The sequence below is a fragment of the Thermobia domestica genome, chromosome 2, assembly GCF_964235325.1.
Source record: "Thermobia domestica chromosome 2, izTheDome1.hap1.1, whole genome shotgun sequence".
Lineage (NCBI taxonomy): Eukaryota > Metazoa > Arthropoda > Insecta > Zygentoma > Lepismatidae > Thermobia > Thermobia domestica.
Window position 1 is genome coordinate 326,225,107 of NC_137455.1, and position 26,616 is coordinate 326,251,722.

At 33.4% G+C, this 26,616-nt stretch overlaps 1 protein-coding gene across 1 annotated transcript in view; it reads right to left on the minus strand.

The window, feature by feature from the left end:
- The window catches only part of LOC145679508 (aminopeptidase Ey-like), a 111,981-nt gene extending 94,089 nt beyond the window's left edge, over positions 1-17,892 (minus strand). The window contains exon 1 of the mRNA XM_081750087.1: positions 17,367-17,892. Coding sequence (XP_081606213.1) covers positions 17,367-17,824 — 458 coding nt within the window. The 5' untranslated portion in view covers positions 17,825-17,892. The remainder of the gene's footprint in view (positions 1-17,366) is intronic.
- Positions 17,893-26,616: the final 8,724 nt, after the last annotated feature.

Here is a 26,616-nt window from a genome sequence, read left to right on the forward strand (position 1 = left end):
GTTATGCTTTCAGTACCTACACTTCAGGGTACTAGAGCGCCTCTAGCGGAAATCTCTAAAAACACATACGTTCGAAAGAGCTGTAGGAAGTTTGAACAGCCATTCGAAACGATATGTCGAACTGGGCAAGGTTTATCTCTGCTTAATGTGAATCTTTAACGGTTTCATGGTAGTGGTTTAGCCAGAAAATTATCGTGATTTAAATTTCAAGAATTATGTGAAAATTGTTAATAGTTCTCAAAATATCAACCTATTATATTTGTGAAAGTTCTATTTTCTATACCGAAATATCTATAATTGGTGTGATAATATGAAAATCGTGTTAACAGAGGTAATTCGAAACAGTCCTCCTGAAGGTATTAGATGGTTGTTCAAAGCATGGGTGAGTGTTAAATCTTGATTATTTAATATTCTCAATATATTTGTTAAATTTTTTCCTGCAGATCAAATATTGAATTTATAATTGGATTTATAAAAATTACGAGGTATTTTATTTATCATATTTATTGGATTCATTCTCGAAAGTTGTATTCTTGTTCAAAAGAGAGCATAGTACCATTCAATTCAGATATATATTTTTGGATTTTCCAATTTTGCTTAAAAATTGTTGTTATTTCATTCAATATTTTTCTGTATTGCATATATAATTTTTCATGAACTTTGTTATAAAATTTGACAAGCTAGAAAATCAGTTACTTTCACTTAACCAAATTACCTTAGTATTTCACATTTTTTTTTTTAATTTTGAAGAAAATAGCAGTTTACTGGTAATATTTAAGCTAGTTCTAGTCTAAAATTCACTCTAATTATAGAATAATTCCCGATAATTCTGCATGGAAATTTTAAAAAAAGCTTACTTGCAAAATATAGCCATTATATATAGAAATTACGAATCCCGCATACTAATAATTGTCCTGGTTATTACAACCAGCGGCCCAGGACGGAGCACATAGTGGCACGTTACAAACATATCGTTTCGAATCAACTTCAAAAAACGAAGTAAAATACATGTTAAGATTGCGGGTTTTGTTTGGCAAAATCTGACTAAGGTGGGAAAGTTGTTAAGTGAGCTATTAAATATATGGACATTTTTCAGGATCAATCTGTATATATCTATCTAATTAGAATTATGTTAAGGAGGATATTACATTTAGTTCAGTTAGGATTGATTAAATGTCAGTATTTTCAGAGTACGTAAAATTTATAGCCTATAGCAATAAAACTGCCAATGATTGTTAAAGGGTTTCGCTTACCGTAAGGAATAGTAATTATTTTCGATATTTAAATTGCATTAGAATAGCTCTTTTTATTTGCTTGGTAATTAATATGGAATTTAAGAAAGAAAGAAATCAACCACGTTTATTTTTGAATGGATTTGAAAATGGAGATTCAGGAGTTGTTGTACCGCAGACTGAAGGTCAACGCTGGGATTTATCGTATTTAGATTCCGGAAGGGAGTCAAGGTCATTACAAATTTCTGCTGTTGATAAACCCAGCAAAATGGTTGAGTCATTGTCTACAGCAAGTAACACCACTGCGAGTTTAGCAGAGGGTGGAATGTTGCATAACGAGTTCCAACCGCTTATGTCTGTAGATAGTGCTAGTTGTGTCAGTGCAGACACAAACCCGTTTATTGACCTGGGGCAAACAGCTGACATAAAAGAAAAAGAAGAAAATCCTAGTACAAATCCTTTTGTAGATAAAAACTCGATAGAGGTAAAAGAAATAAATGCAAGTAGCGAACCTTTGGTTAATAGTTTTATGCCATTTCAAATACGGGCTGATAAATTAAATGGAAGTGTTTCCAGTAATTTATTTAATGAGAAAATACAGTATATCCCAAGAACAGATGGAACAGACGATATACAGTTATTTCAATTTCTAGTGGCAGTTCTTAGAATAATTAAATTAAAAATATTCCCGGTTGAGTCTGTTTTGATAGCAGCTTTGAGTAAAGCTGAAGGTCGTTTAAATCAGGAGCTAGTAGCATTGTATGAAATGACTAATAATTGGTTGCAAATATCAGGATATTTGTGTCGTAGATTAATAACTCCTTTAGGTAGGCGAGAACTCATAAATCGTTATGTAAAAGTAATACAAAGACCTAAAGAAAATTTGCTTGAGTATGTTAATAATATTTGTGATGCTTATGAAATATGTTACGGACCTATTAATGATAGTAGATCTAGTGAATTGTTGGATATTATTATGGAGGGGATGCAACCTCAAATTAAATTTGAAATTTATAGATATAGCTATCCAATGTCATTAGATGATCTTATGGGTAATATTATGGAATACGAAAAACATCAACGTAATTTAGAAATGTATACCGCACTGGTGAGGAATTCAAAACAAAGTGAAAAACCAATAAATAAGATTAAGTGTTATTTTTGTGGAGGACAACATCGCATTGCAAACTGTGCTTCTAACAAACAGTACCTTTTAAATAAACGGTTAGTTAAATTGAATATGGATGTGAACTCGGAAAGACGCTCTGCAGCTATTAGTGACCGGTTAAGGGCTCCGACTCAGATTATAGGAACCGGAGTTCAAACTAATGGTTTACCTAGTAGTGTGGGTGATAATAACAAACAGTTAAGATATAAAAATGGCAATGATAAAAGACGCTTTGCAGGGAATAGTCTACGGTCACGGTTAAAGACTAAAAGTGAGAGGTCCGAAGTTCCAGAAAGGGAAGAAATAGTTTTAGAAAGAACTTTGTTAGAAGGTGGAAACATTAATAGTAGTGCGGGTTACAACACACGTACGAAATATAATGATCGGATGAAGACTCCTGTGGAGGGGTTCCGGACTCGATCCCGAGGGGAACATAATAGTGAACATTTGGGAGAAAAGAAAATGGTGTTCAATGTGAATCCTGTGAATGTGGGGGAATGTGAAACAGGAATGCGTAAGCAATATTATGGAAACATTACATGCAATGGCGGCTCTAGAGGGAACAGCAGTAAGAATAGCAAACCATTATATAGAGAGGATTTGCATTCTTTTAGTAATTATAAACAAATAGAAGATAATAATAAAAGCGAACATACTATTGATGGGATTAAAATTAGTGCTGATGGAAATAAAAGTGAAAATATAAAAACTTTCTCATTGGGAACATTGACTGCGGCTTTTATCGATGCATTTGTCTTAGGTAAAAGTATTAGAGGAGGCTTAGATACTTGTTCTACAGCATCGTTAATTAATAGACAAAGCTTTATTCAATGGAATCGGCAGTTGAATTACCCAGTGAATATAATAAATGAGAAGTTCATTGGTGTAGGTGTTGATAAACAAAAGTTAACACTGGATCAGTGCGTCGTTATACCCATCAAGTTTAAAAATCGTGTTTACAGACTAAAGTTTTTCCTAGTTGAAAATTTAGAACCAGTATTTATACTGGGAATAAATGAACTAAAATTCTTGAAAGCGAACATTGATTTCGTGAATAATAAATTAATTCTCCCTTTGGAAGGAGTGGACGTACAGTTACATTATACATTAAATATCCACCCCCCTTGTTTAAATCGAGATACTCGTTCGTGTGATCTATTTTACAGTGAACCAGACCATAAGACTTCTAAACTATTTCTGCGTGACTCAGACTTGGTGGAAAGGTCCACAGTTCAGGCTTTTGATACGGATGGAGGTAGACATCCGGGAGATCCAGCACAGGGATTTTGCAGTGTTGCCACATCTATGAGTCCATCCTTGGATAGCAGTCCCAACATCCAGTCGGACCAGATGGATAGCCCGTTGAGGGTGGATCCTGTTGTATTAGAAGCTAATCCTGAATTACAAGGGTATGTTAACGAGATATTTAGTAAATATCCTTCTGTTTTTTCATCACATGTTGGTAAAATTAAAGACTTTGAATATAAAATCCAATTAAATAACTACACTCCTATTCGTAAGAAGGCTTACCCGTTATCACGGAGTTCTCAAAGAGAGATGGATAAAATTCTTGATGAGATGTTAAAGGCTGATTTAATACAACCAAGTAACAGTGATTATGCTTTCCCTTGTTTTTTAGTAAATAATAATGACGGAACAAAGAGATTAATAGTTAATTATTCTGATTTGAATCGTCATCTTTATTTAAATACTCAGTTCACACCAAGGATAGAAGACATATTGTCTGAATTATCTGATGGTAAAATCTTTAGCCATCTTGATATACGGAAAGCATATTTAACCATACCTTTAACAAAGGAAAGCCGTCATCTAACAGCATTTCTTACGCATAGGGGTTTATATGAATATAAAGTCTTGCCTTTTGGTTTGGCAGCAGGGAGTCATGTATTATCTAAAATATTAACTGACTTATTGTATCCTTTGAAAGATGAAGGGGTTCAATGGTATATGGACGACCTAATTTGCAAAAGTTCAGATATAGAAAGCCATAAGCAATTATTGGAAAAAGTTTTAAGGTTATTGGAAGAAAAAGGTTTAACTTTATCCACAAAGAAATGTACTTTTTTTTCAAATAAGATATCATATTTAGGCTTTATTATTGAAAATGGGAAAATGTACATGGACCCTTCAAGGTTAGAAGTAATTAGAAAGTTACCTGCTCCAAAGACAAAAAAAGGATTAATTTCTTTATCATGTTTTTTACAATACTATGCAAAGTTCGTCCCGCAGTTCCATGAGGTTATGGAACCCATTGAACGTTTAAGGGCGGCTTCTGCTGAATTTGTTTGGGGACCGGAACAACAAAAAGCATTGGAAGATATTAAGGAATTATTTGCCAATCATGTAATGTTGAAACTACCCGATTTAAATAAGAAGTTTATTGTCAATACGGATAGCAGTCTCAAAAGTTTAGGGGGAGTCCTACAACAATATGATGATAATAATAACTTGGTACCTGTAGCATTCTATAGTAGACGTCTAAAGAAACATGACTTTAATAAGCCGATTTACTTGCTAGAAATGTTAGCAGCTATAGAAACTATTGAACGTTTTAGTACTTACTTGCATAAACCTTTTGAATTAAGAATGGATCATTCTGGACTTGTGTATGCCTTGAGGAATATGAAAAGGGTTAAACGTTATGGATCATTATTATACAGACTATTTGCATTTACGTTTGATGTAAAATCTATATCCTCTAATATGAATATAACAGCAGATTTTATTTCAAGGTTATATGATCAGAATAATTTTGAGGAAATGGAAACTGAACTTTCTCACTCTGAACAGGTAAATAATTATTGTCTAATTAACCTTTGGAATATGCCTTTTGCTAATATATCAATTAAAGAACATCAATTAAAAGACCCTGAATTAGGTAATATTATAAGGGAATTAAAAGCAAAAAGGGAAGTAGAAGGATATAAATTAATCCAAGGCATATTATGTAAGAAAACAAGAGCCATAAGAAATCCATACAAAGTATGTTTGCCCAAGGAATTAGTTCCTAGTATAATAGAATTCTTTCACTCAAATATTTTGCCAGGTTCTCATGCTAGTATAAATAAATCTATAGCTAAGATCTGTGCTCGTTTTACATGGAACGGGATATTGAAGGATATAAAAGATTACGTATCCACTTGTTCGGATTGTCAGCTAAATAAGAGCCATAATAGAAAACCTACTGGAAAGCTAGTATCTAAGTATGAGAATGTAGTTAATGGACTCTGGGCAGTAGATTTACTAGGACCACTAATTGAAAGTAAGTCAGGACGTTACTGTTTGATAGTTGTTGATTCCTTTTCTAAAAGAGTTTTTCTAGAACCAATTAAGGTTTTGTCGTCACAAAGTGTGATTAATAAGTTATATAAATTAATGTGTAGAAATGGATTTATTTTTAGCATATGTCATGATAATCATTCAATATTTACATCGGCTAAATTCAAAGATTTTCTATATGCAAATGGTATTAAGGATATTAGTATATCCCCTTATCACCCGGCGTCAAATCCTAGTGAAAAATACGTATCCACTATAAAAAATTCATTAAGAATATATTTCGGAAAGAAACAAAGCTCATGGGATAAAGGATTGTGGGAAATTGAATTTTCTGTCAATAATGCCATCCATGAGGATACGAAATGTAGTCCTATGGATTTAGTATTTAATTATAATGTTTGTAATCCACTGGATATAAAGTGGAAAATAAGTATGTTGGACTTGAATCCTAGGGATCCCGAGTTATGGAATCGAGCTTTAGATAACATGGAAAGAGCATGGCAACGTAAAAAGAAAATATACAATCAACGTCGGCTAGATAATGATTATAATGTGGGTGACAAGGTATTAATTAAATCACAGGTATTATCATCAATGAAAGATAAAAGAACAAAATCTTTGTGTGCGAAATGGTGTGGACCATTCGAGATCGAATGTTTTCTGGGTAGGAATACCATAAGAGTTGTTAATGTAGACAATCCCAGAGATATCCGTAAGAGTCATGTTAGTTTGACGAAAAAGTATAGAGAAAGAAGAGGAAATGCATCATAAATATTAAATGCATTAAGCATATTTCTGTATGTAATTCCCAACTGAAGTATTATAAAAAAAAAGTAGAAAAAATTAATCTAGTCAGAAATATAAAAAAATTCTTACAAACCATCTAGTCAGAAACTTTATTTAAGTAGAGATAATATATTAAATTGTTTTTAAAATATTTTAATGTGTTTCTAATATATGTTTTTGTTAGTGTTCCAGATCTGGATGTCTTGTATTTATGTCCCGAAAATGTTTGTAAAAAATTGTATTAGTCCAAATTCCGGCATGGAAAATTTTATGGAATGTATGTAACGAAGCTCAACCAGATGTAACGAAGCTGAAGATTGATTGGAATAATGATGGTGCTATGTTTGATAAGTATAATGAATGTTGTTATTATTACTGAAATTAATTTCAAATTAGAGAGTTAGATTACCTCCTGAAGATATATATATAGAAACATATTGAGAATGAATTTTTGTAAAACTTTATGAATAGATAGAGACTATTAGTAATAACTAATACTTTTTAACTAACTAGAGTAGTTGGGATTAATAGAATGTTAGGTGGTGTGATTGAATTTATGGGGATTTTTTTTCTTTAGTTCAGTTATTTTTTTCGTTTGGTATGTAGAGAATAGAGTAAGAGTGATGGTTAGTTAGAATCAGTAGTTGATTAATTAGCTGGTAGAAGTTAATAGTAATAGATACCTAGCAAGATTAACAGAATCTATCTATTCATAATTAAATTTAGAATAAGAATCCTTTAAAATTATGGTTTAAAATAGAAATAAAAAGTTGTGCCAACTTTTTATAGCCGGGAGGGCGATATTTGTTACGTGTGATGAGATCACATTATAAAAAAAAAAAAGTTCTAATATCAATGATATCCTAGAAGGTTATGCTTTCAGTACCTACACTTCAGGGTACTAGAGCGCCTCTAGCGGAAATCTCTAAAAACACATACGTTCGAAAGAGCTGTAGGAAGTTTGAACAGCCATTCGAAACGATATGTCGAACTGGGCAAGGTTTATCTCTGCTTAATGTGAATCTTTAACGGTTTCATGGTAGTGGTTTAGCCAGAAAATTATCGTGATTTAAATTTCAAGAATTATGTGAAAATTGTTAATAGTTCTCAAAATATCAACCTATTATATTTGTGAAAGTTCTATTTTCTATACCGAAATATCTATAATTGGTGTGATAATATGAAAATCGTGTTAACAGAGGTAATTCGAAACAGTCCTCCTGAAGGTATTAGATGGTTGTTCAAAGCATGGGTGAGTGTTAAATCTTGATTATTTAATATTCTCAATATATTTGTTAAATTTTTTCCTGCAGATCAAATATTGAATTTATAATTGGATTTATAAAAATTACGAGGTATTTTATTTATCATATTTATTGGATTCATTCTCGAAAGTTGTATTCTTGTTCAAAAGAGAGCATAGTACCATTCAATTCAGATATATATTTTTGGATTTTCCAATTTTGCTTAAAAATTGTTGTTATTTCATTCAATATTTTTCTGTATTGCATATATAATTTTTCATGAACTTTGTTATAAAATTTGACAAGCTAGAAAATCAGTTACTTTCACTTAACCAAATTACCTTAGTATTTCACATTTTTTTTTTTAATTTTGAAGAAAATAGCAGTTTACTGGTAATATTTAAGCTAGTTCTAGTCTAAAATTCACTCTAATTATAGAATAATTCCCGATAATTCTGCATGGAAATTTTAAAAAAAGCTTACTTGCAAAATATAGCCATTATATATAGAAATTACGAATCCCGCATACTAATAATTGTCCTGGTTATTACAACCAGCGGCCCAGGACGGAGCACATAGTGGCACGTTACAAACTAGGTAAGTGATAATAAAGCAGGCAATAATACTGAATAACAAACACCCTGGTATGTTCTCAACGTCAAGATCTGTGAGAAAAGTAAATGAACTGAAAGAAATCTTCGAACAAAATCCTCCCAAAATTGGTCGATACTTTTACTGTGTTATTATTCAGAAAGCATATAGCTTACTGACCATGGATGATTCATAAGGCCACTAACAGTTCCATAAAAATATGACATCTGTGTTAAATTATCCTGAATAATATTCATGTGAAATTTGCTATCCGGATCTAATCAAAATATTATTGGAGTGACGAAGTTTGATTCATGTGTTTTTATTATTATTCAACATAAGTATAATATTATTGGTTACAAAGACTTGCAAGAAACGGTGAAATGCAACACTAGCCGGAAGTAACAATGTACTATGACCCTATTATATTCCATAAATTTAATTTTTATGTGTTGTGAGGCACCATGAATACTGACCTAACGTAGAAATGCTACGAAATGTCAGTTGCCTGTAGTTATTTTGCATGGGAATAAATACAACAACAAAAATAATTTATGGAAGGCAATGCTTTCATATCTTTTGTCCCGACATTTAAATATTGGCTTTATGAGAACTATGCAGGATTGAAGGGATCATCGGATGCATATCTCATTAAGCCCATTCCTAAACCAAATGATTACTTCTTACGGAATAACCCAAACAAGAATTGTGTTGGAGCAAACTATCGCGCAAATGATTTATGAACTTAAAAACGAAGTTCGTCAAGCCTTTTCTTATAATCCTGTGTAATTTAGGTGGTGTATCTACTTGTTTAAGAATGAAATACAAATGTGGTGTATAGTACCTACTTTGTGTACACCGATACTGATTTTAAATGTTCTAAAGGCGATGGCAATCATAATTTATGCAAACATGTTCTCACAAGGCTTTTGTAGACATTTGAACTTTGGTAGGTGATGCTTGTACGAAATAAGCACTATCCAGTTGACTTTTGTAAAAGATGATCAGTCCATATTTTATATAGTGGATTTTGAAAAGGAAGAAAAGAAAGAATTGTAAGATAAATACGTCTTTTAATTTCTATGTCTTCTCGTAACACATAGTGAATTTTCATCCAGATTGAACACAGTACTATGTTACTTCTATTGTAAGAAAACTTTCCTTCACATAGACTTCACGATATAAACTTTTCTCCACACATGTGTTATTTTTTTCAGTATTTTGCAGTAGATGACATAAATAAAAATATGTATTAGTTATGCGATACTGACCAATTATTACCAAAGATGATTTCTAATGTCACATGAGTTTAAAGACATCTTAAAAATTTATTTAAATATACAGTTGTACCTTGCATAATGCAGTTTAGACTAACGACACGAGTTTTGCTTTAACGCGGTATTTATTATTACGCATATTTACGAATTGGAATTTGGAATTTTAAATTTATTTATTAATCAATTATTTTTCACGTATAACAGGACTATAGCCACCATTACAATAGTCTTAAACAATTTTGATTACAATGAAATGTTTATGTAAAGACATACTCGAATAAAAAATATAAAACCAAACTAAGAGGAAGAAAGCATAAAAAGCAAAGAAAGAAACAACCAAAATAAAAAGAAATATTGGCATTGTTTTATAAAAATATATTGCATATATTGTGCACAATATATAAAATGGTCTATATATCTTGATATTCCCTTGTTACAAAAAGGTCAAGTTTTGTACAATGCAAGCGTTGGAAGGAGACAAGGGGAAATTGGTGATAATCTTAACTTATATTGGAACACATTTCTGCGATTGTGTGACGTATTGATCTAAGCAGGTTTTCGAAACAAAGTCCTTTGAAAAAAGTCAAATTTTTAATCCTATGTAACTTTGTTCCTATTTATCTAAAATCCATCATTTCATAATCATAACATTAGATATAAAAATACTTTAGATCTGCATTGTCCCGCATTGTCCTGCTTGTGCTATTACTGATAAAGAGGCCACCAAAATTTGGAATTGTTATACTGTAGCATCCATAGTTTGTAGCGCTGAATAAAAAATGTGATATATAAGTATTCGTTTAGCATGTAAATTTGAAATGTGTAATAACCTGACTTAGTGCTACTTGAAAAGAATATAACTTTATTTTGGATTGGCAATACTATTAATCTAGTGGTATCTCAGAGTATCAAATGATCTTCCTGTGCCGATATTTGCATGATACAAAAATTCAATATTTTTCTCTACTGGATTATAAGTTACAAAGGCATGTCAGCAACAGCAAAAATTATGGATTTGACACTAAGGTCGGTTATTTTCGCTTAATTTTACATGTCTCGGTATCCCTACCAGTGACCCTCAGCTCGCAGCCAAATGGGATGAATTTGGAAGTTAATGCGATCAGAGTTTTATTATTGATCTCAGGGACCGTGAAAACTATGAATTCAACTCGCATATCGGCAATTTTCTACTACTTTTACCTGTCCCGGTAAACAGCCCCTGGTTTGAATTTTGAAAACAGCAAAACAAAAACGCCTCATCTTGATCTGAGGCCTGGACCAAGGTACCCGCGACCAAAATTTGGTAACTGTCGGTCCACTCGTCTGGTTCCCAGGCTGCACACTGACACACAGACATACAAACAAACTCTTTATTTTATTTATGTTTGATACGGTTCGAGATGGTTAAGATAAGACGCAATGAACATCAAAATTTGTGTGACCAAGAACTTGGTAATTTAAAAGTAAGAAATAGTGATTAAGGTTGTCAAAGGTTTTAACAAAGTCCGTATATATGGTATGAACTGTGAAATTATTAGTTATAGTTTCTGAAATGTATTGAACAAATATATAGTTCAGTTCGTTACAGCTGTTCATTCTGCATAGAAACCGTCTTGGTACATGGATATAGATATATATACGATTTAACATGATTAAATATTCTCAAGGAAATTATATGTTCAAATATCTTAGCAGGAGTTGATGAGTGATACACGCTTATATTTTTCTATTTGATTCAGATTACTTTTCTTCATAATTGAACTAATTTTACCGATTTGCCATAATGAAAAATATGAAGTTTCCAATATTAAATCAAAAATATAATGCAAAGGAATACTTAAAGGATCATCGCAACCTTTAAATGCATAGCAAGGGAAAGAATCTAGATCACTTGATTTAAAAGAATGAGGTTTTAAAATAGATTATTTTATTTATAGTTTAGTTATGGAATTAATTGTTAAAATTGAGAAATTTCGAATATACTTATCAGGAATAATATGATTCTAAAACATATGAACTTTTTAAATACTGCGCTATCAATGAAAATACAGTATAGGACGAATCAAGTATTATTAGATAAACAATAATTAAACAACAGGGGAACGGTGGCTTAGTAGCAGAGCCCTTTACTCTGGTGCGACGTGTTCCTAGTTTGATCATATGAGTTGCTGGTAGACAATATTATCATCATGGTTATCTTCTAAGATTTTCAGATCTTTCAACATTCTCATTCCACTAATTCACAATTCCTTCCTTTCATCAATCACTCGTAGTGATGAAAATTTTCTGTTTCATGAAAGCTCCTTTATTTTTTCCTACATCGTTGTTGTATCGAACTTGGTTAATAATAGGATTCCCATGAAATATGTCACTTTATAAAGAAAACAGAAAAATAACAATTCTTCATTTCTGAACAAATGTCATTCATATACCCTAACAGCACAAGATGTGCTAGGCATGTGCCAATTAGGTGTCCCAACTACTTTTTAGGTAGCCGAAACTTGGCACATATGATAGTCATGTGCTAAGTATATACCTCAGCTACTTACAGTTTAAGGTACTTGTTAAACCTAATTGATATTTGGAACTATGTGCCACAAATACAGCACTTATATATCTTGCTCAGTTTCGCAATCATTTGTTTTTATGTCGTCACTTGGGACACATATCTGTCACGTTCTAGGTACGCTCTTTAGGTACATGCTGTTTCAGATACCCTAACAGCACAAGATGTGTTAGGCATGCGCCATTTACGTGTTCTAAATTTATCTCCCACATGTGATGCAGTTGTTGCTTCCTTTTCTAAGCGATTATGTACTAGAAGCAACAAACGCATTAACTTCATTAGATGACAACTGTCGCCGATCATTTGAAAGTGAATATGGAAGAACTATGAAATAAAGTAAATAGACACTTGTCATTTTGTTATAAAATTACATATTGAGCAGATATTATCTGATCCGAAACGGTTATCGTCGAATATACGCGGTTAAAGGAGCACTCTGATGAGCCAATTTCAGAGGACCTCCATAATTTATCCCTCTACCAGCGTCGATCTATTCATCGCCTCCGGGGCTAAGTCGGAAGAGCACGGGGCTAGTAATCCAAAGGTTGGAAGTTCGCTCCAACCCTGGGGTACATTTTTCTTTCTTGTTTAATATGTTTATTAGACTCACTTTAATGTAAACACATTACGCATATAGGCGATTTTACATATTTTGGGGGAGTAATTTTGTGGTTCATTGACGCTTACGGTATAGGGAACATACTAGGCACGTCCAACAGGTACATATCAGGCATGTGCCTAAGGGCGGACATAGACTGTGACTATCACTTGCCTTCCATGTGATTTCTCTCTCAGAGGTACATAAGGCACATGCTGGGCACATTCCCATATACCTGAGGGAACATGATAGGCATATGCTTGCTATGTAATTGTGCTGTTAAAGTATTTAATATAATTTTCCATAAAATTAATTTTTCATCACAGAAAATCATAATATCTACATTTTGTCTACAATACAATGTGTTTTATAATTTTACTATTTTCCTACATTTAAATAATTCCATCTCATATTTAAAAAGCAGGGCTAATGTAAATGATCTATTGGAAACTTTTCATTACTCAAAATTCCAAAGTTAAACTAAAGTACCTCATTAAAAGAAATACCGAAAACCTTCAAAATATAAAATAATATTAATATAATCATTCAGAAAATAAAGTAAACTGTAACTAAAAACAGGTTTACTTTCATTTTGTTACTAATTAAAAAGACATAAAAAAGCACGAAGCTACAGGCTGCAATAAGTAGTTTTATTTTAATTTATAAAATAAAAATATATTTCATGCTCTTTGGTAATATATGTATTTTTCTTTTTATATTTTTTCTTTTATTACCGTATTTATATGCTGTTATAATGAATAATAATTACATATTTTCAATACCAACTTTCTCCTGACTACCTTTTTTTAGAATTAGAATTTCTAATAATGGCATAATTGTTACTTTACAGTATATAGACCCCATCTGAACTGTCATTGTTGTTAGTGTTGTTGCTTCCTGTATCTATACCTATATCTATATCTATATAACGAAAGGGAGAGAAACAAAAAACCTGTTCCAAATTCAGAAATTTCAGGAGGGCTCGGCCCCAGTGACGGCTAGTAAATTCTCATGCCAGGTTTTGCAGTAAGAAAAATCAAAGGTAGAAAGTAGAAAATGGACTCAGTAACTAATCAATGTAACTGCAACCAAACAGTGACATGTAAAATAATGGTAAAATAAATAAATAAATTGAACATGTTTTATTTATGGTTTTTCTACGGAAATGAGTGATATACTGAAGAAACATATCTGGTCTCGTAGAAACAACTTTGCTATCGTGACTTGTAGATCTGAACCAACAATAATTTAGAATTGAGAAGTACATTCTCTTCTGAATTAGCTGAAGTAATTTGGCTGATAATGGAATGAAACTCTGAAGTTACATACAAACTGTAGATTTGTACTACAAGTTAAGATTTATTTTGCATGTTTTTATTATTATTATTATTATTATTATTATTATTATTATTATTATTATTATTATTATTATTATTATTATTATTATTATTATTATTATTATTATTATTTAAGTTGTAAACGTAGAGATGTGAATGTTGGTTAGACCACTTTTGCACCCAAGCACAGAGTTGTTCAACAAACTTAAACCAGATTTTTAACTTTTCAAAATAGAATGTCTTACTCTACTCTTGGTTCTCTATTTCCATCCCTACTATCATTTTATCTCTTTTTTGATTCTTTCTTTGTTTACTGTGCTTCCTTGGTCCTGTCATTATCAATTTGGTCTATTACTAGTTATTATTCCGTTCAAAGCTTGAAATAGTCTGATGTGTCGAACAACCTCTCTCTCTGTTGAATCTGTCCAAACAAATTTTTACTTTGTTAAAGGTAGACTTTTAATTAAGGAAGCGTAACAATAGTTCTTATACTTGGATTTTTTTAGTATACTAGCAACAATTACCCGCTTCGCTGGGTTAAATTAAGAAAAAGATAGTAATATGTTTCGTTAGTCAGTCACTTTTTACTATTACTCCTTGATATTGGTCATTTTCGATTATTTTTATATATCCCCCTTCCCTCCTACAATTTGCAGGGCTGAATTTGGATTTAAAAGGCACTGGAAATGTCACTGCTCATCTCTTCGACCTCAAAAACTATAGATTCGACACTAATATCGGTCATTTTCAAACATTTGTATATGTCTTTCCCCCTCCTTTAAGTTACAACTTCAAAGTGATATGACAAAAATCATCTGATATTCGAACTTCATCTAGGTTGAAAATTTGATCGAGATCGGTCTTGTGGTTCAAGAGTTATTAAGTTTTATTTATTTTTATATATCTCCCCCCCCCCCTGCGCCGCCCCTAAGTTCTACCGTCAAAGTGAATACAAAGTGAATAGATAAATACCATCCCAGGCCCGAACCTCTTCTATGTTGAACATTTGATCCAGATTGGTCAAGTGGTTCAAGAGTGAAGTCACAAAAATACAGTCACATTTTTTGTGTTTTACATATATCTCCGCCTTCCCCTACCCTACGTTGCACCATCAAATTTAAATGACAAAAATTATCCAAAGCTCGAATGTCATCTATGTTAAAAATTTGATCGAGATCGGTTGGGTGGTTCAAGAGTTAAGTTTTATTTATGTTTATATATAAATTTCCCCTTCTTCTCCCCCTAAGTTTTACCGTAAAAGTGCAAATACCTATTAAAAATCCAGCCCGAACCTCATCTATGTCGAAAATTTGATAAAGATCGGTCGGGGGATTCAAGAATTATTAAGTTTTATTTATTTTTATATATCTGTCCCCTTCCTCCCCCTCCCTTAAGCTCTACCGCCAAAGTCAGATGATAAAAACCACCCCAGATCAGAACCTCATCCCTATTGAAAATTTGGATAAGATCGTTCGGGTGGTTTAAGCTTGATGAAGTCACTTTTATTTTTATTCTTTTTACATATATATCTCCCCTCCACCTCCCCTTCCCTTACGTTGCAGCGTAAAAGTAAAATGACGAAAATATTCCAGGCCCGACCTTTATATATGTTGATCGTTTGATCAAGATTGGTCTGGTGGTTCAAGAGCTATTAAGTTTTACTTATTTTTATAGATTTCTCTAAGCTTTGCCACGATCAATGGCCTTAACTTCCGGGATACGAGACAGCAGATTTAGCATTGACTTCAATACTTCGTGCTGCAAGAAACTGGTCACTGTAAGCTCATTACAATGCAACAAAAATATAGTAATTGGGAGATTACATCTTCGGAAGCTTTAAGGTTGAGTTGATATGTTCAAGGCAGAAGCGTAAATGCTGACTGAAGAAGTGTGAGTTAAGCGTCTGGTTTATCGTTATCCGTATGTGGCAGTTGGATGTTTTGTACCATGGGATAAAATTAGCTAACTGTCTGTCCTATTAAGAGACTAAATTTAAGGTAAGCCATTTATAAGCAACAGTATAATTATGGACTGCACTTTACCATCGATGTACATGCGTCAAATACTACGTTTCCTGTGATTTTTCATATTTTCAAAAATAAATCCGAGACTTTTGAATGAGCGTGAAAAACTGCGGAGGTAGCAGAGGCTGGTATGTTTTGCCTCGATATGTAGGTATATTTTTTGTTAGAGCTACTGGTGATAATTTTGTTGGTTTTATTTACGATGTTATTAAGGTCGGTTTCTTATGTCAGCGTTATGGATCAAGTGCAATATCTATACCAGAACGATGGCGATATGAAACCATTTATAAATATACCATATTGACTTGATCCCTAGTCTTCCGTTCCAAGCGCTGCTCTCGGCTGAAGGAATTCCACTCGCTTTCTCTCGCTAAGCAACAGCTGAACCCTTATTGGCTCAACGCGTTGGTGTGTGAGGGTGTGAGCTTTAGTTCGCATTTTTGCCACGGCTCAAGACATTTTGGCAGCACAATAACCTTGTCGTATTACATAAGAGTTCTTATAATTGGTTGATACTGTTGTGTGACGGTACATTTCGGGAGTCGGAGTGTGTGGCGGTAATGAATAAGCAAGGCGAAAGATATGACGCTCCAGGACTTGTAGCTTGTCATAAAACTTTCGTGGAGCTGATAACCAGGCGACCTGTCCATCTATAAGAGTAGAACGAACAAAATATTTATATGTACAGAGAATGAAGCCTAGATATTGGCGAGCATGGTAATGTAATATGTAAACGTTCCTGATTTCGTCTTAAGCAGTACTTACTGCGTTTAAGTCCAAATAACGTCATTTCTGTTTTTAAATGGATTCAATTTAAGTTTCCATTTGAGACATGAACTGACAAGTTTATTTTTTGTTGGATTCAATTCTGCATTTATTCGATCTACTGAGGAACCCATAAAGCGAGATATGGAGTATCATCAGCAAACTGAAATGCATGATTAGTAGTACTGGTATAGGCATATCAGCAACATATAGGATATATAGTAGCGGTGACAAACAGAACTTTGTGATACTCTAACCGTAGGATGAAGTGATATGATTATGCCTGATTTATTTATATGAAAGCTTAGCTTTGTGATCAAAAAATTTAAGTTAATCTAATTCTATATAGACTTCGAGAAACTACGTTTTGTGTAGCAAAGTCATTTCCTCGAAGCATTAACGTATTATGAAATGTATTTCTATACACAATTGTAACTAAATTTTTTGAGTGCAAAATAAAAGGTACCCTTGTACTTACCTCTTCTCGTTTGTCACTTGATCGATATAACTACTTCTATAATAACCAACAAGGAGATCTGTAAGCACTCCATAGAAAGGGATCGTTAAAATATATTTCGTCCCTGGTAGTAACGGAATTGCAACAGTAATGATATAAAGGTCATTTACTGTATCAAATTCATGCTTCACAATAGGAACTGGTATGTCTCTCGAATCTGGTGACGAATATGTAGAGACTAACTTCACATCATCTGTAAGAATCCTTAAGTTAACTGCATGTATTTTAATCGTGTTCGTTTGTTCTATACAATTAATTGTAATGTGCTCTAAACCTTCGTATGTGAAGTTTTTTTCTTCAAAGTAAGTTATTATCTCAAGAACATAGTCTAATGGAACGATTGATTTTGGTAACCTATACGCAGGTTCTTCGTTTATACTTAAGCTGCATTGCACCAGTAAAAGTAAAATAATTAACATTTCTTCCTGGTAGACAGTCGTTAGTTCTTTTCAGTTCTTCTGGCGGCATACATCAAGCTTTATCATGTCTGCAATAGATAACATAAATATTTAATGAATTCGTGATCTAGCAACTTGAATCAAATGACAGTTAAAAGTGAATTAACAGTATCTGAATGCTACTTTCTCAAGCTTTGGAACTTTTCTTACTTAAATATTAATAATAATAATTTATATATATATATATATATATATATATATATATATATATATACAGGATGGACCATTTTAATCTTTCCACGGAAATATCTCGGAAACGGTTCAAAATAAATGAACCAAAAAAAAGCTCAAAAAGGAAATGCCATAGGACACATCGAATGGTGTTATCGCCGTTTCGCCCCGAGCTGCCCTTCAGGGGGGCCCAGGGTCCAACTTTAAAATTTTAAATGGAAACATGGGGCGAGTGATACCTCGTTCAATAGATCTTTAAAAACTAGAAAGCGTAGTGCCAAAAGATTTTTCATAGCGGTCACCGTATTCAAAATGGTCGCTAAGACATGGTGTCTGTATCAGATAAAACATCCAGTATCATTAACATCGAAACAGTTGAGTATAAATGAACCAAACAAAAACTCAAATAGAAAAGACCATGGAGCACATCGAATGGTATTGTCTCGGTGCCCTCCAGAGCCGTCATTCATCTGAACCCAGGGCCCAACTTTAAAATTTTAAATGGAAACGTTTGGAGAGTGATAACTTGTTCGATAGATCTTTAAAAAACTAAAAAGCGCCGCGGTAAAAGATTTTTCATATCGGTCACAGTATTCAAAATGGCCGCCAAGACATGGTTCCTGTATCAGATAAAACGTCCAGTACCATTAATATGATAAATGAACCGAACAAAAACTCAAATAGGAAAGGTCATGGGGCATATCGAATGGTATTGTCGCACTACACCCTGGGGGCCCCAGAGCCTAATTCTAAAGTTTAAATGGAAACATTGGACGGTGATACCTCGTTCACATTGCAAAAACTGCAACGTTCGACAATTTTGTTTTGCATTTCAGTTGATTGATTTTTTCATGAAATCCTTGCATGCAATAAATATGGAAGGTACCATTTAACACGAATTTTACCTACTTTTTCTTATTATAGAGACAAGCATCTCTTATAAAAATGTATTTCAGATATTTATTTATTTATTTTATTTTATTATATATATATATATATATATATATATATATATATATATATATATATATATATATATATATATATATATATATATATATATTGCGTAAATTCAATTTCCAAAAACTAAGGTTCTCATTTGAAATTTCAGAATACCTTCCCACTTCAGAGGAGGAAGGTTGCTGCAATAATTTTCTAGGAACTAGATTTCCTCCTTTGCATTAAGTCACTTTTATTTTAATTATCTTTTTTCTCTGCTGCATCGTTCTCGAGCCATGGAATAATAAATATCTTCTGTGATTTCCTATACGAGTTTTATTTTGTTCATTTATCTCCAATCGTTTTCATATTAGTGGTACTGGACGTTTTATCTGATACATGGACAATGTTTTGGCGGCCAATTTTGAAACGGTGATCCATATGAAAAATGTTTTGCCACAACACTGTTTAGTATTTAAAGAAATATCACTCGACCCATATTTCAATTTAAAATTTCAAAGTTGGGACCTGGGCCCTCATGAAAGGCGGCCGTCGGGTCAGCACAACATCATCATTTGACGTACCCCATACAATTTTCCTGTTTCACTTTTTATTCTGTTCATTTATCTCAGACCGTTTTCCCACTACTGGTACTGGACGTTTTAGTTGATATAGGCATCATATCTTGGCCGCCATTTTGAATACCTGACCGATATGATTTTTTTGCCCCAACGCTTTGTAGTTTATAAAGATCTATCGAACGAGGTATCACTCGCCCATTGTTCCCATTTAAAATTTTAAAGTTGGGCCCTGGGCCCTGAAAAAGGGTGCCTCTGGGGGGCATTTCCTATTCCAGCTTTTCTTCGGTTCATTTATGTTGAAAAGTTTCTGAGATATTTTCGTGGAAAGATTAAAATGGACCACCCTGTATATATATATATATATATATATATATATATATATATATATATATATATATATATATATATATATATATATATATATACAGGGTGTCAATGAGCTATACAAAGAAACTGTAAGAGGTGGTTCCCCACATCAAACTAAGCGAGAAAATTAATATGGACCTATGGCGAAAACTGCATAGTCTTAGAACTAGGCTATTCAAAATCCTGAAAAAGCAAAATTTGAATAGGCTCTATTTGAAATTCAAGAACCTGTGGATGGCGGTTTTTACCAGCGTAAAGAAGCCACTCATATACAATCCAAAAGTGCATATTTCATTAATTGTCAATAGGTGTAGAAGTATTCCCTACAGGGTGGTAATTTTTAGATATGTGTTCAATACAGCTTTCAGATATACTCTGATTTCAAGGTGAGTCCAAAGTAGGCAGGAGATAAACCTTGACAACAATGGACATCCAGTGCTTCGGAGAGAAGGCAGAAGTGTTAGAAACCGGCAGCTCCGTGTATGATGGTACTTCGGGTTCGGGTGTCAAGTTATACAAAAAACTGGGATTAGAACCAATATGTTCCGGTGTGAAAACGTTAAGACATGGAGATGATAAGGTTTTTTTTCGTGTATCCACCGTCACTGACGAGACCATACGGTATAGTTACGGCTGAACATTAACTGTTATTGTTCAATTGTTTCAAATAGTCTTGGCCCAGGTAATGATTATGTCTTTCATAACCTCGGGGAGAAATCCATAGAATTAAAATGTAAGTAAGATGATCACTTAATGGTTGCCTAGGAAGCAAGTGCAATGTTGTATTATACTATATCAACTGCACGACACACAAATTAATGTAAAATTCGCACAATTAGATTCAATCTTACATATTTTGATTAATAAAACATCACAAACGGATTTCAATAATAAATAAACGAAAAATCATGTATCAAGTACACCAACAAGACTATTTACACAATTTAATGGACCTAACCTAATTGATTTTTATTGGAAATGTTGACTTTAATGGGACCAAAGGAAAATTAACTGATGTAGGAATTATTGTTTTATTATAACACTTTTAACTTGTAAGCACAAATATAATTTTGCACCTCAAATATGCAGTATGTAAGTATTGCTATTTACTGACTCATGATTGGAATATGATATTCGCGCGCGATTATTATTACCAGTTGCACTGTTCGCGTTACGCACATAATTACGATATTGAGAATCGGTGATTGAAAATGTAAACAAAATTTACTTATTATTTTATGATGAGAAATTTGATTTCTTTCAACTAGTGTTTCCTTGTAGATGGCCATTTTACCCCAGACAGGTTTGACGACTAATTAACTCATTCGTCACAGTATATTTCACGTTTTCTTCACTTATAAGCGTGAAAGAAAACATCACACCATGCGTTTTCCCGAGTAAGAGAGACCGTGTTGCTGACGATCCTTAACACTTCCGACATTGCTCCAAAGGATTCCGTGTTCACTGCTATCAAGGTTATTAGTTTGCCTATTTTGGACCAAGTCAGAGCGTATCTCAAAATTCGGTTGATGGCATATCTGGGAATTTCATCCTGCAGGGAATAATCTGTACACCCATTGAACAGTAATGAAATATGCATTTTCGGATTGGGTATGTGTGACATCGTTTACGCTGATAAGAACCACCATCCACACTCTCTCGAATTCGAAATAGGGCTTCTTGAAACTTTTCTTTTTTGCGATTTCGGACACTCCTAGCTTTGAAACTATGTATTTTTCGCCTTGGGTTCATATGAACTTTTTTCTCTTATTTTGATGTGAGGAATCACCTCTTAAAGTTTGTCGGTATAGTTCATTAACACCCCATATATATATATATATATATATATATATATATATATATATACTGTGCGGGAGAAACAGTATAAGTCAGAAACACGGGATCTCAGGAAGAGTTCTCCTTATTTTACGAAGCATAACTGTGAATAACTTATACCAAAAGTAGCTAGTTACCAAAACGCAATTATTCAACTCACGTTTAGAATTGACTTATACCAAGTTTACCAGAGGTGGAGCATGACACATAGATCTCCAATTTTGAGTTATCTCATTTTGGCCAATTTCTGACTTATACTGTTTCTCCCGTCTAGATATATACAGAGGTTTGCTTAATTCGTGTGTCAATTTCATTTGTTCACTGTGCAAACGTGGTATGATGTAAAGCCGTGCAATTTGGTGTAACTTTAGACGAAGGGCATAAGATTTGTTTCGCCATAGAATCATGTCACTTGTACAAAAGATTGAAGAGATATAGGATCAAAGGTCAAATTTCGATTTTTTTTTCTTATGGGAAGGCAATGATAAATTCTGAAAGGGCTTGAAAAAACGTAAATCGAAATGATAACAAAGAAAAAAGCTGTATTGTGTGATTCTATGTCGCAAGCCGACCAAATATGCGCCAATCAAGTGTGATGGTCAGGGGTCACTGTCAGATCAAGGTCACAGGTCACCTTGAGAACCCATTTGACATGATAAGGTACGGACATTGCGTTTTTTCAGTGTATTCAATGCAATAGTTCACGAGTATATTTGGTAGCCATCCACTTTGGCAACGTCTCTCTATTGCTGCTATTGTTTGAAGAAACTGTTCGCCATGATCATTACATACATAGCCGAAATTCGGTGGAAAGAAGCCCAGATGACTGGTGAGAAAAAGGATTTTCAGCATATGTTGCATTCATGCTTTTCATAAGTATTCAGCAAATTGTCAACGAGTCTCTTGAAATTATCAGCCTTCACGTTGTCTAAAAATCCGGAGCACGAGCTCTTGAATGGTAACGAACGTTGCACTTTCAGAGGACTAAGCGATGCATTAAAGTTCTGATGTCCCATGAGATCTTTATTTGTGATACGACGAACACAGCAGCCTTCACTTTATTGGCGTTGAGATTAGGAAATGTACATGTCAAGTACTGAAAACCAAATCGATTCTTTTTTATCTTATCGTAGCTACAACAGACTTCATAAGCCCAAGTTTTATATAGAGTGGAGGTAGCTATATGACTTCAGAGTTTACTTGAGGAAGCTTTGCAACATTCTTGACACCTGTTTCTATTGTACTGCGCCGTGATTATTCTTTTCACTAATAGTGATTGTCTTGAGTTCAAGAGTTTCATTCGCGTAGAAGCAACAATGTTTCTTATACCCACTCTGTGGTCCTGTGAATGTGCCTATAACTTTGAAATCTGAAACAATTAGCCACTTACGGATGTTGTACGGAACCTTTTCTAATAAAATATTCATAATGTTATACATTTCTTTAATCTGTGTGACATAAGCTATCGGTACAATAGGGGGAATGTTGTCTTTGCTTATTAAAATAGCCTTAACACTGCTCTTTGAGGAGTCGATAAAGGGTCAAATCTCCTGTACCACATGCGTCGTATCAAGGGTTGCAAACAAACAATTAACATCATAACGAAAAGAAAATGTATCCTGTTGTTGAAAAAAAAATAGTGAATGAGGGTATGTCTCTTTCTGTACGAATAGACAATGATAAGTCTATCAAGCAAATTCATTCTTTAAGTCTGGACTCAAGAATTTCAACCTGTGGCTTAGTTACATTCAAGTCTCCCATAATGTCATTTAAATCACTTTGTAGTACAAAATGTGGCGTGTTCCACTCCACAAAATTAAAGTCTGATGATATACCCCTAGATTCTGAAGAATCAATGTCTGTATCACCCGTTTCTAGAAATCATGTTGCTAGAGGTACAGAAGCCAGATAGTTATCCCTGTATTTCACAGGTCTTGTTGCAGATGAAAGATTGTAACAGTGACTTACATTATTGACTGGTTGGCACCATATATTTGAAAATCCAAATGGCATGTTATTTTGTTCCTCAACAACGCTTGGAAACGCAAAACGTAGCCTAGTTATTACATATTGTATTAGGTGCCCACTGCCAATTTTTCATCAATCTTGCAGTAGAAGTATAGTTCGTAAGCCACTTTCACCAGAAATGCTAACTTTTCCCTCTTAACACTCTCCTTTTATTCACCACACGTAACAAAATTTATCTGGATGTTTAACAGAACCTCGAGATATTGTAAGAGTAACAAAAATACTTGCAGTGTTATGTAACTACATACAGATATTACGCTTTGCGACACGCTCCAAACCTGCAGATTACTGAGCAACAGCCGTGGGGATGACTAGATGGGTTGAAGAATATACTATCGCCAGACTTCAATAGGTTGCTTTCTTTTCGTAAACTGTAACATTGGGTGTCATTCTAGAGTTTCTGGTCATGTTTTTCTTACAAAAAAGTTAAAATTAAAACAAAATCGAGCACAATTTATTTATACAAACAATGTAACTTTACTTAGCCAAACTTTTTTTCACCTTGAGACCAGGTAACATCTATGATTTTTCTATGTTATAGCTAATGGTGGATCTATAAGGTAAAAACTGAGGCGGAAGTCAGACCTCAGACTATGTTAGGTATATCATGAATTTACTATAAACTTTAAAAAATATATAAATAATAGCTTAAATTATTTTTGTCACTCAAATAAACTGGGATCATAGGCCCCTGGGCCCAAGCTAGATCCGCCACTGGTTATTCCTGAAGATATGGGGTGAGTATTACTAAGTTCACGTAGCAAAACCATAAGTGTTACAAATTTCTCTTAGTTTCTCCAAAAAATATTTTTTACCATTTTTACGATTTCTTTTTCTTCTTCCACACTTTTTCTCACCTTGTGTTCAAGATATCTCTGTGATTTTTAATACATTATATCTGAACACATAAGGTGTGTGAAACGAAGTTTATATTTGCTTAGCATTAGTGGAAGTACTGCAAACCTATCTAAATTTCACCAAAGCACATTTTTTGTTACCAATTAATATATGTTTTTCAATTTCCTCTGAAATTTTAGAGTGATGGTTTCCAAATATCTTTCATTGAAATGTGCGTTTCATAAATGTTTCAACAAGGTATAGTTCGTTATTCTGAGAAAATTACAAGTGGGGCACTGTCCACCAGTGCATCGTTTGATCAGATTTTATTTTTCATGTAAGTTATGAGTGAATTGTAATGATACATTATTATTTGCCGTGTAATGTTCAGATTGAGCAGGCATGCTGAAATATTCTGTAAAGTTCAAACCCAGAATTCATTCGTTTGATATTCTGGTAAAACCATTCGTGGTCATAGATGGAACATGTAATACAATTCTTTCCTTAAATTCATAGATTATTGTTTCTCCTGCAGTTTAGCGCACGTAGGTAATATATATATAACACCAATAAAATTTCATGGATCTTTTTTTTTGACACATGTTTAAAATACTTGTAAATAATAAGTGAATGGGTTTCTCTGATGTAATTAATGTTTAGAAAAATAATTCAAACACTTCACCAAACAACGATGTGTGTTACATTTGAGTGATGGTATACTTCAGGAGTAGAATAGGTAAAAATAAAACCAGGTGCAAGCATCTGAAACATGCTACAAGTTTTTCTTGTTTTTCTCGAAATCACTAAAATGTAACGTATATCATTGTTCGGCGGGGTGCAACAATTCTCCGATCTTCCCTGTTGAGGTGCGAGTTGTCGAAGCAATAGCAGGCAGAAAGCCGAGACAAGATCTTTTCCCGAAGCCGGGAGAGTCTCTGAGAAATTATTAAAGAATATATATATATATTTGTAGTAGACTCCTTCGTGTCTGTCGGTTTTCTCGGGGTACTCCATCTCCCCCCATATTCTCATTACACCAATTACTCCATTATCATTCACTTGCCATAATCTAACCTCTCCGTTACCCTAATGAGCATAATCCTGTTGAATTGTAAGATTAATCTCTCTCTCTCCGTATATATATATGGTTAATCCACTGAGTCTCTCATTTATTGACTATTCAACATCAAAATGATCTCAGAGGCGTAGATAGTATTCATAAAAGTGGGTATTTTGGTAAATATGAAGTTCAGTTATTAAATGTTACATCTATTACCGATGCAAATGAAGCATATTATAGCAACTCACTTAAAAAGAACTTCAGAAGCAATTCATGGTTGTTGATATTGTACCAGTTTACACATTGTTTCGAAATTACAACAATAATTTTAGTACAAATTGCTTCATGATCAGCACTACAAGAATGTTTGTTGATATGTTTATTAACTCTCTTCATGAGAACAAGAAATATAATGGTTCTTGGAGCGCCTCATACTAAATATTTTGTTGTAAGTTCGAACAAACGTCTTAATTGGTAAAATATCGACAATTATGCTTTGTTCAGGAAGTACTTTATGGAAGTTGCTACAACATTTTTCATTTAAGGCGCCTAGTACCAAAGCCGCCAAATCCATTTTTTAATCGAAATTGTGTTTCGAAATTGATACTAGGGGATTCATTTATGAATCTTATAGAGATGTCGCATTTAATAATTGAACTTCGTTTCACTGATATAATTTATTGCATTTGTGAAAACGTTTAGTCCTTATGATAATCATAGGCGAAAATAATGCAGATTTTTATTCACATCATTTTGTGGGAATGTTCTTGTTGCAATTTAGAGTGCAGATGAGGCGGGATTTTGAGAAATATGTATACCGAATAGAGAAGAGGTCTTGAATAATCTTTTGCTGTTCGCCGAATCTCCAAAACTATTAAACGTAGAACCTAAAAATTTGTATAATGTTTTCTTTGGATCTTAAGCTGTATATGAGG